This window comes from Crinia signifera, chromosome 5 (genome assembly GCF_055691185.1).
Source record: "Crinia signifera chromosome 5, ASM5569118v1, whole genome shotgun sequence".
Lineage (NCBI taxonomy): Eukaryota > Metazoa > Chordata > Amphibia > Anura > Myobatrachidae > Crinia > Crinia signifera.
Genome location: NC_139221.1, coordinates 153,494,872 through 153,510,013, shown reverse-complemented (window position 1 = coordinate 153,510,013; position 15,142 = coordinate 153,494,872). Strand labels below are relative to the sequence as shown.

Sequence of the window (15,142 nt, the reverse complement as noted above, 5' to 3'; positions counted from 1 at the left end):
GGCTACAGATTTAATACAAACATCAAAAAAGGCTGGGTATTAAAACAAATTTATAACAGTTGGCCTGGCAGTACATAGTTGTTACAAGAATGCTGGTGTGTTATATTTTGTGACTGAAGCACGGAACTGGTTATATACCAATATTTTACTGCCAAGACAATCTTAGTTAATTAATTTGTGTGCTATTTTAGAAAATCTATACGGACTCTAATTTTAAAAATGAATTTATTAATGACCTCTATCAAGGAGATTTTTTCAATTTTGGTGAAATAAGAGAGGTTAAAATTAAAACATACACAACAAACAGATGTACATAATAATATGCAAAAAGTATGAAATGATTTCTGTGAAAATATTTGTTATAAATATAGAAAGGTGGGGATGTGGACTGTAGCTTTATTCTTTATGTAGGGGCATTGTAATCAGGATGAGTAAATGGTCAATCGACCACTATGAGCTATAATTTATTTTCCTTGTGAGACCATTTATTTGTTGAACCTTTATTGGTCTAAATTTCTTAAATGACAAGGAAAAAGATTGTATGCTGTGCTGGTATCTGTATCTCCTTCTGTGTTTATGAAGATGTTCAAATACACTAGATTTAATATCCTTTTCTACTTTGAGAAAGATGCAATGCTGACAGTTCTGGCATACAGCCCAGAGAGTTGGGATGGATACAAATTTGTTTAGAATGTTATCAATTTATTCTATGCAACAGTATCTATCTTTCGCTACTTCAAAAGAAAGGATTGTTAAGGCCCATACACACTGGGCGACTCTGAGCTGAAAGTTGTTCAAAACAGCACGTTAGCAGCTTTCAGTGTGTATGCCCCGGCGATGAGCGGAGAGCACTGCTGCGCGCTCCCACATCATCACTGGGAAAGCCGTTCATCTGCTAGTAATTCCAGCAGATGAGCAGCTTTGAGGGCGGCTTTGCATAGCGCTGCACTATGCAAAGCCGCCCTCCCCCCACCATCAGCACTGGGCAGGGGGAAAGATGCTCCGTGTGTATGCACTGAGCGGCAAACACCCCCCCCGTCCCCCAGGCAATGGAAGCAAACATTGCTGTCCATACACGCTGGGCATAGTCGCTCAGTGTGTATGAACCTTTGTGCTGTTAGTTCTGGCATGCTGCCTAGAAAGTTACACTAGATACAAATGCAACGTTATTTTATTATTTCCAGCTTTAATTGAGGAGGACCATATATTCAATTTGTTGTACAACATTGACATCTAGTGGTCATTTGTTAAAATTGCAGCTATGTAGTTGATATTTGGGTACTTGTGAGTTATCCGGGCGCCCGATTTTTGGTCGTATGCGCATCGCGTCGCATCGCATGGCATCGTATGTTAACCAAATGGCATGCGATGCGACGCGACGAGATGACCACCCGAACCCGATTTTACATCGGGTACTATGTAAAGTGTCGCATCGCATGGCATGTTAACCACATGGCATGCGATGCGATGCGATGCGATACCACCCGATTTTTGCAGTGTAAAACCCCCAATAAAGTGTCCCAAAAAGTGACACAATGTCAGTCCCATCCCCATTGTTAACACCACTCCACTATCAACGTGAACCCGAAGCGTGGCGAGCGCAGCGAGCCCGCGAGGGGCGGCGGTACGCGTCCTACGACCTTTTCATGCCCTACTATCCACTAGGGCGTGGAGTGAGAATATAATAGTGTGGCGAGCGCAGCGAGCCACCGAGCCCGAAGCGTGGCGAGCGCAGCGAGCCCCGCGAGGGGACACGGATACCTTCACAGGTAAGCGCGTCCCTTCACGGGCTTCACAGGTGTCCACGGCGACATGGACACCTGTGAAGCCCACGAAGGGACGCGCTTACCTGTGAAGGTATCCGTGTCCCCTCGCGGGGCTCGCTGCGCTCGCCACGCTTCGGGCTCGGTGGCTCGCTGCGCTCGCCACACTATTATATTCTCACTCCACGCCCTAGTGGATAGTAGGGCATGAAAAGGTCGTAGGACGCGTACCGCCGCCCCTCGCGGGCTCGCTGCGCTCGCCACGCTTCGGGTTGGCTGTGAGCATCCAATATCATTCATCCATATCATGCATATCTGACACATTAACGACAACTGAATTAAAGGTAATAACTGTGTAATTAACATAAGAATGAAATAAATTAGCATAACAAATAATCATAAAGCACACAATAATCTTAATCAACATCATGATTTATCAACTAACGTGAGCGCATGCAGAATACGCTCAAATGCATTGTCTCTCGCCAGGCATTTTCGCCACACGAATTCCTGCATATAGGAATCTAGATGATGGCGTGCTGTTCCCCGCTGGCGTTTGTTGCGCCATTTTGCACACCCCCAAAGTCGCTCAATATTCTGCGTGTGTGCACCAGTCTCTGGGTCGACGAAGTTGAAGCGGTGATTTACCCGCAAGTGGCTGTAACCAGCCCGCTCCAGTTCACTGGTTTGATAGGCACGCCAGCAATCACTTACAATGGTGCTGCCAGGTGCCACATGCTGCACAATTGCACCAATGAGAGTGGGTGCATCTCTTTTCGGAACTGCAACCATAAAACAGTCCCCTGTCTCCCGGCACACTCCTCCGAACACCCACTGCTGTGGGAGTACTCTGCCAACATTGGCCTTGCGTTTCACAAAGAGGCTTTCATCGACCTCCACCATTTTCCCTGGGCCTCCAATCTGTTGCTGTGGCTGTGCCATTAAATCACACTGGCATGCCTCCCGCATCAGGGCATTGTAGAAAATGGTGCTTTTATTGCAGAGTTTCAGATTTTTGGCACAGAATTCAATTGATGTGAGTTCATCGCACCAGCACCAGATAAACCGCAGGATCGTCATGAAGGGGAGCCTGCACCCAGGATAGAACAGGGAGGCCCGCAGACTCTGCTTTTTGCTGCAGATTTTAATATAGCAGCGCCATTTGCGTTCTTTCAGGGACAGGCGCATAGGGTGGCCATTTGGGCATGTGGCAGTCAATGGGAGCAGCCCTTTCTCTTGCAGGAATGTGACTGTCTCTTCCTCTGTTTTTGGGAGGCTGAAGATGCCATCAACCACAGCCATTTTGGCAATAATAGTGTAAGGGGTGAAATGGGGCAGGTGTAAAGGGCCAAATGGGGCAATATTGGGGTAAATGTCCAATAATTCACCTCAGTAATATGCAACAATGCTGAAAATCAATTTCTCTCACTCAAACACTTGCTCTCTCCTCTGGAAACTACCTCACAATGATTTTCTGCCAGATGTGCCAGAGGGCGGGTTTAAAAATGGGCGGGAAGTGTAAACATCGCGTCGCGTCGCATCGCATCCCATTGTATACCATACAATAAGCATACGATGCGACGACATACGACGCGATGGAAAATCGCGTCGCATCGCGTCGTATCGTAAGCTTATTATAATGGCATGCGATGACCACATCGGGCGCCCGGATAACTCACAAGTACCGATATTTGATTTAAATGCCGGTTTTAAACTTTCTGGGTTAGTGTATGTCACATCTACTTCCAATTAAACTATAGTTTGCAGAGAATTTGAACCATTGACAATCTGCAATGGCCAATTCACTGTGATAAACACACACACACATAATCAAATATATACACTACCAGTGAAAAGTTTTACAGTTATTAAAAAGAGCTGCCTCTCTATTTATGCAGAACCATGCAATGCTCTAAGGCAGGGGTGGGGAACCTCAGGCCCAGGGGCCGTATGCGGCCCCTGTAGCCAGTCTGAGTGGCCCGCCCACCCGTCCGGCGGCTTTGCCGGAAGTCAAGTACAGGGGAAATCTCGCTAGAGGTCGTTAGTTCTCACAAGATTCCTCTTGATCAACAGCAGCTGGAGACTGTCAGTCCCATTCAGCAGCAGCCGCCGGAACAGGGGATAGCTGCAGCAGGTCAATTTGTAAGATTTTTTTTTACATGTGGCCCCTGAAGGATTTTTTCCCCATACAAACGGCACAAAAAAGGTTCCTTACCCCTGCTCTAAGGTCTGTGTCTAGCTGGTCAAGAGTTCTTCCTACAGCAAGATACTGTAATAGGCAAAAACTTTTTATTAACATGTTGGGGAGACCTTTCTGAATAATATTTCATATCTGTTGTAGAAATAATGCTAAAAATATGTTTGGCGGTTATATCTACAACATGTGGCTTCTTTGATGAGTCAAAAATTGTGAATACAATTTTGTTAAAATGATTTATGACTTTTATAAGTCATTAATTTAACTATGGAATTTCTATTTAAAACTATAAAAATGTGGATTTTTTATTTTTTATTTCCAGCAACTAAAACAAGTTTTGGAAGAGCAGGCAAGGCTGTATTCAGAGCTAGATTTTTGTGACTTTGATGAAAATATGAGTCCTGTGGAACACTGTTCTAATGTACTTGAGACGCTTAACTCACAAACTACGTCAGCTGCCACATTTAATGTTCCTAAAGAAGATCCAGAACTTAACCAAGCACAACCTGGGACTCCATCACAGAAAATGGACTTTAGCACTATCCTACAGAATGTAAGTAATTAATAAATGGAAATTATATATATATATAAGGTAGAGTGTATTTAAATCATCATCTAGTATAAATAGTGCAGGTGATCAGTATTTCACTAAAGCTTTTGACACGGTGCCTCATAAAAGGTTATCAATGAAACTAGGTAATTTGGGGTAGAAGATACAATTTGGGTACTTGTGAGTTATCCGGGTTGCCAATTTTTTCATCGCGCCGGAAAAATCGCGGGCATCGCGTCGGTCGTGGCCATTATAAGGGGCCGCGACCGACGCGATGCCCGCGATTTCCCATAGACAGTAATGTTAAAAGACGCGATGGACCCGATTTTCCATAGACAGCAATGTTAAAATTATTACAGTAATGTTAAATGATGTGCAAAATAAAATGACAATGTGAAATGGGCCTATATGGCCATGTCACATTGGATATGTTTAAAAAAAAATGTTTCATGGCCCCGTTAACGCCACCCCACTATTGACGCCAACCCGAAGCGTGGCGGGCGCAGCGAGTCAGCGAGGGGCGGCGGTACGCGTCCTCCGACCTTTTCATTCCCCTACTATCCACATCGGCGTGGAGTTGAGAATATAAAGTGTGGCGAGCGCAATGAGCCACCGAGCCCGAAGCGTGGCGAGCGGACGCGGACACCTGTGAAGCCCGCGAGGGCTGTGAAGGTATACGCGTCCGCTCGCCACGCTTCGGGCTCGGTGGCTCGCTGCGCTCACCACACTTTCTATTCTCGACTCCACGCCGACGTGGATAGTAGGGGTATGAAAAGGTCGGAGGACGCATACCGCCGCCCCTCGCGGGCTCGCTGCGCTCGCCACGCTTTGGGTTGGCGTCAATAGCGGGGTGGCGTTAACGGTGGTGGGGGGCCATAAAACATTTTTTTTTTTAAACATATCCAATGTGAAATGACCATATTGGCCCATTTCACATTGTCATTTTATTTTGCACATCATTTAACATTACTGTCATACATTTAACATGGGAAATCGGGTCCAGTAATTTTAACATTACTGTCTATGGGAAATCGCGGACATCGCGCCGGTCGCGTCGCGGCCCCTTATAATGGCTGCGACCGACACGATGCCCGCGATTTGGGGGTAAATCGCGGGCATGGCGTCGGTCGGGTGTCCCTAATGCCCCTTTCAGACCGCACTTTAAAAACGGTATATTGCCGTTTTTTTACCGTTTTAAAACGGTAATGTGTGCGGTCTGAAAGGTGCAGGACCACTTAACCGGTTAGAAAAAAACGTTTTTTTCTAACCGGTTAAAATGCAGGGTCCTACCCGTTTCAGAACCGGTATTTTAGGCTCAAAATCGGTTCTGAAACGGTATTTAGGACCCAGCCAATGAGCTGGGTCCTAAATTCAGCACAGTGAATACTTAATGAGCGCTCATTAAGTATTCACAGCACTGGAGCCCCCCCGCGCGCGTGTCGACGCCCCCCCGCGTGTCGGCGCCCCCCCCCCCCCCCCCCCGTGTCGACTTACCCCGTGCCGGTATCTCCGTTGTGGTTCCCGGCACTGCAGCTCAGTATGCTCGGAAAGCACTTATGAAAAAAGTGTCTTTCAGAAAATGGCTGCCCCCATACGAAAGACAGTTTTTTTAAACCGGGTTTCCTATGGGGCAGCCATTTTCTGGAAGACACTTTTTTCATAAGTGCTTTCCGAGCATACTGAGCTGCAGTGCCGGGATCCACAACGGAGGTACCGGCACGGGGTAAGTCGACACGAGGGGGGGGGGCGCCGACATGCGTGGGGGCGTCGACACGCTCTCGGTCGACACGCGCGAGGGGGGGGGAGGAGGGGGGAGCTGCACGGAGGGGAGGGCTGAAGGCTGCACTGGCTTTGACCCTGTATTTGGAAAGTTTCCAAAAACGGGTCTGCCAGTGTCAAAAAATCGGCACTTAAACGGTAATATACCGTTTAAGTGCTGCGGTGTGAAAGGGGTTTTATCTGGCAGACCCGTTTTTGGAAACGTTTCCAAATACAGGGTCAAAGCCAGAGATGCGGTCTGAAAGCAGCATAAGTTAACTAAACTTAAGGACAAAATCGGCAGCCCGGATAATTCACATGTACCACAATTTGTAACTGGATTAAAAACTGGTTGCACAATCGGAGACAGAGTGATGGTAAATGGCATACATTACAGCTGGGGTGAGGTCCAAAGTGGAGTCCCGCAAGGTTCAATGTTGGGACCCACCTTGTTTAATATATTTATTAAGTGACATAGTAAGTAAAATTGCACTATTTGCAGAAGGCACACAATTGACTAAGGAAATTAACACTACAAAATGACTTAAATAAACTGGAATGGTGGGCAGAAAGGTGGAAAATGCAGTTTAACATTAATAAATGTAAAGTAATTAATTATGGAAACAAAAATGAACAAGCTACTTATAGGCTATATGGAGTTATTATAGGGAATTCTGCTGTAGAGAAGGACTTGGGGGTCATTATAGATGAAAAATTGGGTAAAAGTGCACACTGCTCAAGTGCAGCAGCAAAAGCAAACAGGACACTGGCATGCATTAAAAGTGGAAGGATTCAAGGTATGTCAATGTGATAGTGCCTCTTTACAAGGCATTGGGGAGACCACACTTGGAATACTGTGTTCAGTTCTGGGCACCGCACCTTAAAAGGACATAAATTAATTTGAACAGGTACGGAGAAGGGCGACTAAGCTAGTAAAAGGTCTTGGGCCTGAATATGTTTTCACTGGAGAAACGGAAGTTGAGAGGTGATATGATTAGTATGTTCAAATACAGGAAGGGAATCGTATGGAACTGGGAGATGATTTGTACTCCAACAGGCCTATACTTAGGACCCGCGGGCATGTATTGAGGCTCGAGGAAAATAAATTCCGTACTGAATTAAGAAGAGGATTCTTCACCATTAGAGCAGTAAAATTCTGGAACATATTGCCGGTGGGGTTGGTTACAGCAACTACTGTTAATGAATTTAATGAATTTAAAACCATACCTCCCAACAGTCCCAATTTTTGCGGGACAGTCCCGATTATCAGGGCCTGTCCCGCTGTCCCACCCACGGGCGGCAGTGTCCCGCGGTGTGGGGGGGCTGTTGGGAGTCCCCCCTGTCAGCTGCTAAGCAGCGGGGAATAAACGCTGTGCGCATGCGCACAGCATCTATTCCCGCAGCCAGGGGGCAGGGGGCATGGCTAGAGGCTCACAGAGCCTCTGGGTCATGCCCCCATAGCGTCAAAATGGGGGCATGGCCTCGCAGGAGAGCCGCAAGTATAGGCCACACCCCCAAATTAGGCCACACACACACACACACATACACCCCCCTCCGAAAATTTCAGCGCAGCTGCGTCCCTCCTGCTAAGCTACCAAAGTTGGGTGGTATGTTAAAACTGGATACATTTTTGGCCACTAAGGGAATCCTATAGATACAGTAAGACTGAGTCAAGTCAGTAGCTACAAGTCAAATAGGTTGAACTCTATGGACTAACATCTTTTTTTAGCCTTAATTACTATGTTAGTATGAGTGTTTTCCGGAGCTTGTCCTGATATCTTAGGAGCCGATTCATATCCGTATTTGGGCCCATCTCCGATGGTGGGGGTATACGCATGTGCTATAATGCACATGTGCAAACCCCCAAACTCACTCAACGGGTGAGTGACAGGCTGAGTGACAGGCAGGGGTGTATACTGAGGCCCGTTCATAGCTTCATGGGCGTGCCCACAAAAACTGTGGCCTCGCCCATAGGAAAGCTGGGCTGACCCCAGCATTAGGGGTACCCCTGCAAGCTTGGAGAGGGTGGATGACATCATGTGATGTCAGCGCCTGCTCCAAAATTGTCGGAAAGCGTCCATCAGAAAATTCCTGGCTTACTTTTAACAATGAACAGAAAAAAAATCATTCAACGGGGAATAACCATCAAATGATTTCACCTCTGTGCAGGCGCATGCGAGCGGAGGTGTGTTCGTACTGTACAGCTGTGCGCAATGTAATGTGAGGATTCCAGAGGCGGAGTGGGCACGGTGGTGTTTACCTGCTCACTAGGCAGCGAATCTACGCAGCCTAGCAAGCAGGGCTGAATTACCCCCTTAGGCTTTTAATTCCACAGTATTTCTAGATAAGAAATAGTGAAATGATGATGATAAGTCAGAATCTTCTATGTAGTTAAGCACTTGTGGCACTACAAGTGCATGCATACACAGGAGCCCAGTGGTTAAAGACCCCAAATATTTATGATAGTTTAGTTTAAATTAAATTTATCCCCAGTATTAGATCCTTTGTAACACAATTTCGTAAAATACAAAGACATATGGGGCCTATTTCAAAGACACAATGCTGATATACGCACAAATGGTTGGTGTTTTTGTCAACTGCGCACTCATAAGTACTGTAGCTGCATTGTCCCAATGCATGCATTCCATGGTGTGTAGGCACAAAGCTGCACTAGCGCTCAAGATGTGGGGTGACATTCTATGCTCTGCGATTAGCGCGATTTTGCGGTAATTAGACCACAAAATGGCACTATCGCATTTTCCCATTAAATCGCCGATTTAATGGGATGCGCACAGGGGCTGAAATCGCATATTTTGTGCGTAAAGGTCTGGTGAATAAAAATGAGAGATTAATTCGCATTTTTATCGCATCCAGATATTTGCGCACAGAAAAGTATACAAGTCGCTTATTTAATGCTATGCGCATTTGCACATCGCATTATTTAAGTGACTAATTATCACACTTATTTCAGACCTGGGTCTGTTAGGCGAATTAGGCAGAACCCTGCACAGATCGCAATGTTCCGTGCAGGGTTCTGCTGTAAAAAATAAAATAAATGGTTAAATAAAAAAAAAAACGAGCGCGGGGTCCCCCGCCCGAGTCTAACCAGCCCCGGGCTCACTGAGCCGGTGCTGGTGACATAAAATCAGGGTCCCCGACAAATAGGGGTCCCCTTGATTTTATGAAACCAGCACCAGACTCAAGGTCCGGCGCTGGTTCCCAAAATACGGGGGACAAAGTGACTAGGGGTCCCCCGTATTTTAAGAACCAGCACCGGACACAACCAGCCAGCAGGGTAATGCCACAGCCGGGGGGAGACTTTTTATACAAGTCCCCCCGGCCAAAGCATTAACCCACTGGCTGGTCAGCATGGGCAGGGGTCCTGGGGAAGTGGGGACCCCCCCAATGAAGGGGTCCCCCCCCTCCAGGACTTACCAGACCATGCTGATAGTCCGGGGCTGTCCTCCATGCCCCTGGGCTGTGGGCATGGAGCTGATGCTTTGTGTAAAAAAAAGAATGTAAACTATTGTTTTACACTGGCGAACTATCAGTCCCAGCAAGCCTACCCCGCATGCTGGGACTTGGGGAACCACAAGTCCCAGCATGCGGGGCATTAATGTGCCCGCTGGCACTTGTAGTTCTGCAGTGTAAAAAATAGTGCACAAAATCACACTGACACCCTGTGAAATAAAACTTTAATACACACAAAACACACTGATACTTACCTACCTTGAGCCCGTAGGTCGGTCCCTGGATCCTGGATTCGTCCTCCGGGGCTCCAGGGCAGAAGAGTCCGGTTCCGGGGCCTTGGTCCTGGTTCCGGGGCTGGTCCTGGGGTTCCAGGGCTCCTGGCGTGAAGAATCCGGGGTCCGGGATCCGTGGTAGTCCAGAGGGGTACCTAAGGAGGAAAATCCTACTCACCTGCTCCCCGGCGGCGACCTCCGGTGACAGCGCTGCTCCCGAATGGTACACGGCTTCAAGGAGTTGGTCCGGCGCTGAGATGTTGCCTCCTCGACGTCTGTGAAAAGAATGATTTCTCTGCCAATCAGGAGCCGAGAAAGTCGGCTCCTGATTGGCCAGAAATCATTCTGAATATAGACGCCGACGGAGTAACATCTCAGCGCATCCAGAGCAGAGATGTTACTCCGTCGGCGTCTATATTCAGAATTATTTCTGGCCAATCAGGAGCCGACTTTCTCGGCTCCTGATTGACCGAGAAATCATTCTGTTCACAGACGTCGAGGAGGCAACATCTCAGCGCCGGACCAACTCCTTGAAGCCGGGTACCATTCGGGAGCAGCGCTGTCACCGGAGGTCGCCGCCGGGGAGCAGGTGAGTAGGATTTTCCTCCTTAGGTACCCCTCTGGACTACCACGGATCCCGGACCCCGGATTCTTCACGCCAGGAGCCCCGGAACCCCAGGACCAGCCCCGGAACCAGGACCAAGGCCCCGGAACCGGACTCTTCTGCCCTGGAGCCCCGGAGGACGAATCCAGGATCCAGGGACCGACCTACGGGCTCAAGGTAGGTAAGTATCAGTGTGTTTTGTGTGTATTAAAGTTTTATTTCACAGGGTGTCAGTGTGATTTTGTGCACTATTTTTTACACTGCAGAACTACAAGTGCCAGCGGGCACTTTAATGCCCCGCATGCTGGGACTTGTGGTTCCCCAAGTCCCAGCATGCGGGGTAGGCTTGCTGGGACTGATAGTTCGCCAGTGTAAAACAATAGTTTACATTCTTTTTTTTACACAAAGCATCAGCTCCATGCCCACAGCCCAGGGGCATGGAGGACAGCCCCGGACTATCAGCATGGGCTGGTAAGTCCTGGAGGGGGGGGACCCCTTCATTGGGGGGGTCCCCACTTCCCCAGGACCCCTGCCCATGCTGACCAACCAGTGGGTTAATGCTTTGGCCGGGGGGACTTGTATAAAAAGTCTCCCCCCGGCTGTGGCATTACCCTGCTGGCTGGTTGTGTCCGGTGCTGGTTCTTAAAATACGGGGGATCCCTAGTCACTTTGTCCCCCGTATTTTGGGAACCAGCGCCGGACCTTGAGTCCGGGCTGGTTAGACTCGGGCGGGGGACCCCGCGCTCGGTTCTTTTTTTTACACCTTGCGCTGTCCTGCAAATGTGCGATTTTCACACATGAAAATCGCACATTTTCAGGACTAAAAACAGCGCACCACATCGCCGCAAATCGCCCCTATTCGCACTTTTCAGCCTCCAATGCGCATCACATTAAATATGCGCATTTAGCCTGAAAAATGCGATTTGAAAATAGGCGATTTGCGGCGATATGGTGTGCGAATTAAACATGTGCATTTAGCGCATAGCATAGAATGTCACCCGTGGTGTCAGAAGTGTATCGGGCGTTCCATGGTAGATGGAATGAGACAGAACTACAAACACAAACATGGGGTACACAAACAGGCCCATAGAAGAGGATAACAGCAACTACGTAAATACTTTGCACAAAGCATCTGTCTATCGTACTGTGGAATTTCCATGGAAATTCCTACAGATCAAAATGTAGATCTTATTCACTTGTAGTATGTACATCGTGTTGTATGGATGCATAGTAAGTGAGGACACATATGTAAATAAAGTTTTGCCAGAATATAATTAGTGTCCATTTTACAGTGTGGTACAGTCTGGGGACCAAAAAGCTCAAAAGCCTATATCAATAATAGCTTGCGCCCTATAGATTCTGAATTAAAGACAAATTTGATTGTAACAATCACCAAAAAGTGAGTTAGACAAGACAGTAAAGAAGCGTTGGTAGGATACACTGTTGCATACCCTCCCACTTAGAACTGCACCTGATTTTGTGCAGGCTCACAGTTGTAGTCCTTATGTATTCTTAGTGAATGCTTGCACTTGTAGTGCCTCAAGTTCTTGCATAATTATTTGAACATTAGTAAATTGTGCGGTGTGACTGTAGATCGCTATTGGTTGACAGTCAATAGAGCAAAACATTTAAAAAGGTTGACATGGTCTCGGTTGATATTGACAAAACGTCGACACATGAAAAAGATTAACACAACAATGTTTGACAAAGGAAAAGGTTAACACAAGTTTTTCATGATTTTTTATTTAATGCAATGGTGGATAGATAATTCACAAGCTCACAGGACGCACAGGAACTGAGCACCTCAGAGCAACAGGTACATTACAAAAGCCGGATTCAAAGTTGTTCCCTAGTAAATGTGTATACCTGTCTGCATGCCTTCTGTAATAAATCTGCTTTTCTCTGTAGATCAAGAAAACATTCAGAAGCTTCAACAACTCGTGAAGATGAAGCAAAGACTAAGGACGCTCTTAAGTATTGCAGTCATAAACCTTCCTGGATTTTGGACACAAACAGGCTTAATCTAAGTTATAAACAGAGCAAAAAGAGCAAGTAACCTTGGCAAAACCATGTTGCATACGACCGAGCTCAAATCTGCATTGCAGTGTAACATAAAGCTGCCCAACATACTGTATGTGGGCGCATGCAAAAGCAACCAGTATTTATTCTGCATGCAGTGAAAAAAGGACTTGCACCCCTTGCATGGCAACATCATAGCTGCCTACCCTCCTGCATTGTGCAGTAGACTCCCTGAAATAGCAGCAATCTCCCTATCTCCCTCATTAGTCTAGCAATCTCCCTCATTTTCCCTAGCCCACATTACACTGTTACATTTTTGGGGAAAAAAGGAATGAGAGATAGATACATTTACATTGAATCATCAGCGCCATTCCCCAGCACTTTATCAAGTATAGTATCTCTTATTAACTGCTTCGGGGCTCATCTACATTTGGTTATAAGTCATTTTAAAAGATTCCTCTGAGATGTAGCAGTACACACCCACGCTTCTAGGCACCACAATCTCTCCATATATGGAACTAGACACACCCTGTGGGTGGAGCATGACAGGCCCCTCAATGGGGCTCTGTGCAAAATTCTACTACCAACTATAATCTCCCTGAAACTAGTTTTCAAAAGTAGGCAAGTATGGGCAAAATGGTTTGTCCAAGGGCAAAGTTACTTGTTACCTTGCTTTACTCCAAATGAAGAGTCAGCTCCTAAATATTCCTCTCAGCACAGAACAGGCAAGCCTCTAACACTCGGTGAATGAACCAAGTGGGCTTTTGTGCTCCCCTTAAATGCACTGGCTCTTTAAATGAATAGGAAAAAAAGTGATTTTGCCTAGCAGAGTATAATCACACAAAATACGCTGACTTTGAAATACAGTAAGTCAATGTTTTACCGACCAGAGTTTGGAGGATGAACTCATTTTTATAGCAATTCTGGTCTATTTTTACTGCTGAACCAAATTGTCCATTAATATTGTACATATAACCCAATATATGAGTTTATTTTTGATTGCCTGTTTCACCAATAGTGATTAAGAATCTGATTACATTTATGGCCACTCATTCCTATTAAGGAGTATTTTTCTTTGGTCATAAATGCATCATTATCCTGCATTGTGCATGGATTATACTGTCAGAGCCTTCTTTTTATACAGTTCTTTTTAAAAACACAATTTAAAGTAATTTTTTTTTCAGAAATTAGATGATCAAAGAACCTGACTAACAAAGAAATGCAATGTCAGGAGACATTACATTATATACCGAAAAATATGTACCTACAGTTCTGTCAAAACTTAAAAAGATTTTATTAGTGCTTTTGTAGGGCTGCATACAAAAATCTGCGATTTCATAATGCGATCGAGCCACAAAGCGGGCAAGAAGTTGTGCCTCTGCCAGCATTTCTACAACGTTGCAACAATTATTTGCCCCTAACTGGCTATTTGAATTAATCATATTGCCTTTAGACTATATTGACATGTTAATCCACCTAGTGGTTAATGTTTTGCTTACTAATTACAGATAACACAAAAGTCAGCAAATACTAAAATTAAGATACATAGACTTATTATGAAGCAGGCAATCACAACTTTAATAACTGTTAATATGATGGCAGAGAAAGCACATGAAATAAAATGATATAAAATGGTCACATGCTGTATATTCTTTACGGTACTTATGAGTTATCCGGGCGTCCGATTTTTAAATCAGGTCGGATCGGGACATCGCATCGCATCGCATCGCATGCGACCATCGGATGCGATGCGATGCGATGACCCGATTTTTCCATAGGAATCAATGTTAAAATGGACTGAGTCCATTTTAACATGGAATTCAATGGGAAAAAGGGGTCCTTTTCATACCCCTACTATCCAAGTGGGCATGGAGTTGGATATAAACCTGTGGCGAGCGTAGCGAGCCACCGAGCCCGAAGCGTGGCGAGCGTAGCGAGCCCCGCGAGGGGACACGGAATACCGTTCGCTCGCCACGCTTCGGGCTCGGTGGCTCGCTACGCTCGCCACAGGTTTATATCCAACTCCATGCCCACTTGGATAGTAGGGGTATGAAAAGGACCCCTTTTTCCCATTGAATTCCATGTTAAAATGGACTCAGTCCATTTTAACATTGATTCCTATGGAAAAATCGGGTCATCGCATCCGATGGTCGGATGCGATGCGATGCGATATGGCATCGCATCGCATCTGATTGTATGCCTTAACTTAAGGCATACAATCAAAAAATCGGGAGCCCGGATAACTCACAAGTACCTTCTTTACTGTGTGTAGATGATAGGGCAGTACGGATGGTGTAATGGTTAGCATGACTTCCTCACAGCGATGAGGTCATGGGTTCGATTCCCACCATGGCCCTAACTGTGCGATGTTTGTTAATATGATGTTTGTTAATATGATGGCAGAGAAAGCACATGAAATAAAATTATATAAAATGGTCACATGCTGTATATTCTTTACTGTGTGTAGATGATAGGGCAGTACGGATGGTGTAATGGTTACTTCCTCAC

General features: G+C 46.1%; 1 protein-coding gene across 4 annotated transcripts in view; it reads left to right on the top strand.

The window, feature by feature from the left end:
• Positions 1-14,411, top strand: part of ITPRID1 (ITPR interacting domain containing 1) — a 204,643-nt gene extending 190,232 nt beyond the window's left edge. For all 4 annotated transcript variants that reach the window (XM_083188123.1, XM_083188121.1, XM_083188122.1 and 1 more), the window contains 2 exons: positions 4,283-4,513; positions 12,524-14,411. In XM_083188123.1, coding sequence (XP_083044249.1) covers positions 4,283-4,513; positions 12,524-12,559 — 267 coding nt within the window. In that variant the 3' untranslated portion in view covers positions 12,560-14,411. The remainder of the gene's footprint in view (positions 1-4,282; positions 4,514-12,523) is intronic.
• The last annotated feature ends 731 nt before the right edge of the window (positions 14,412-15,142 follow it).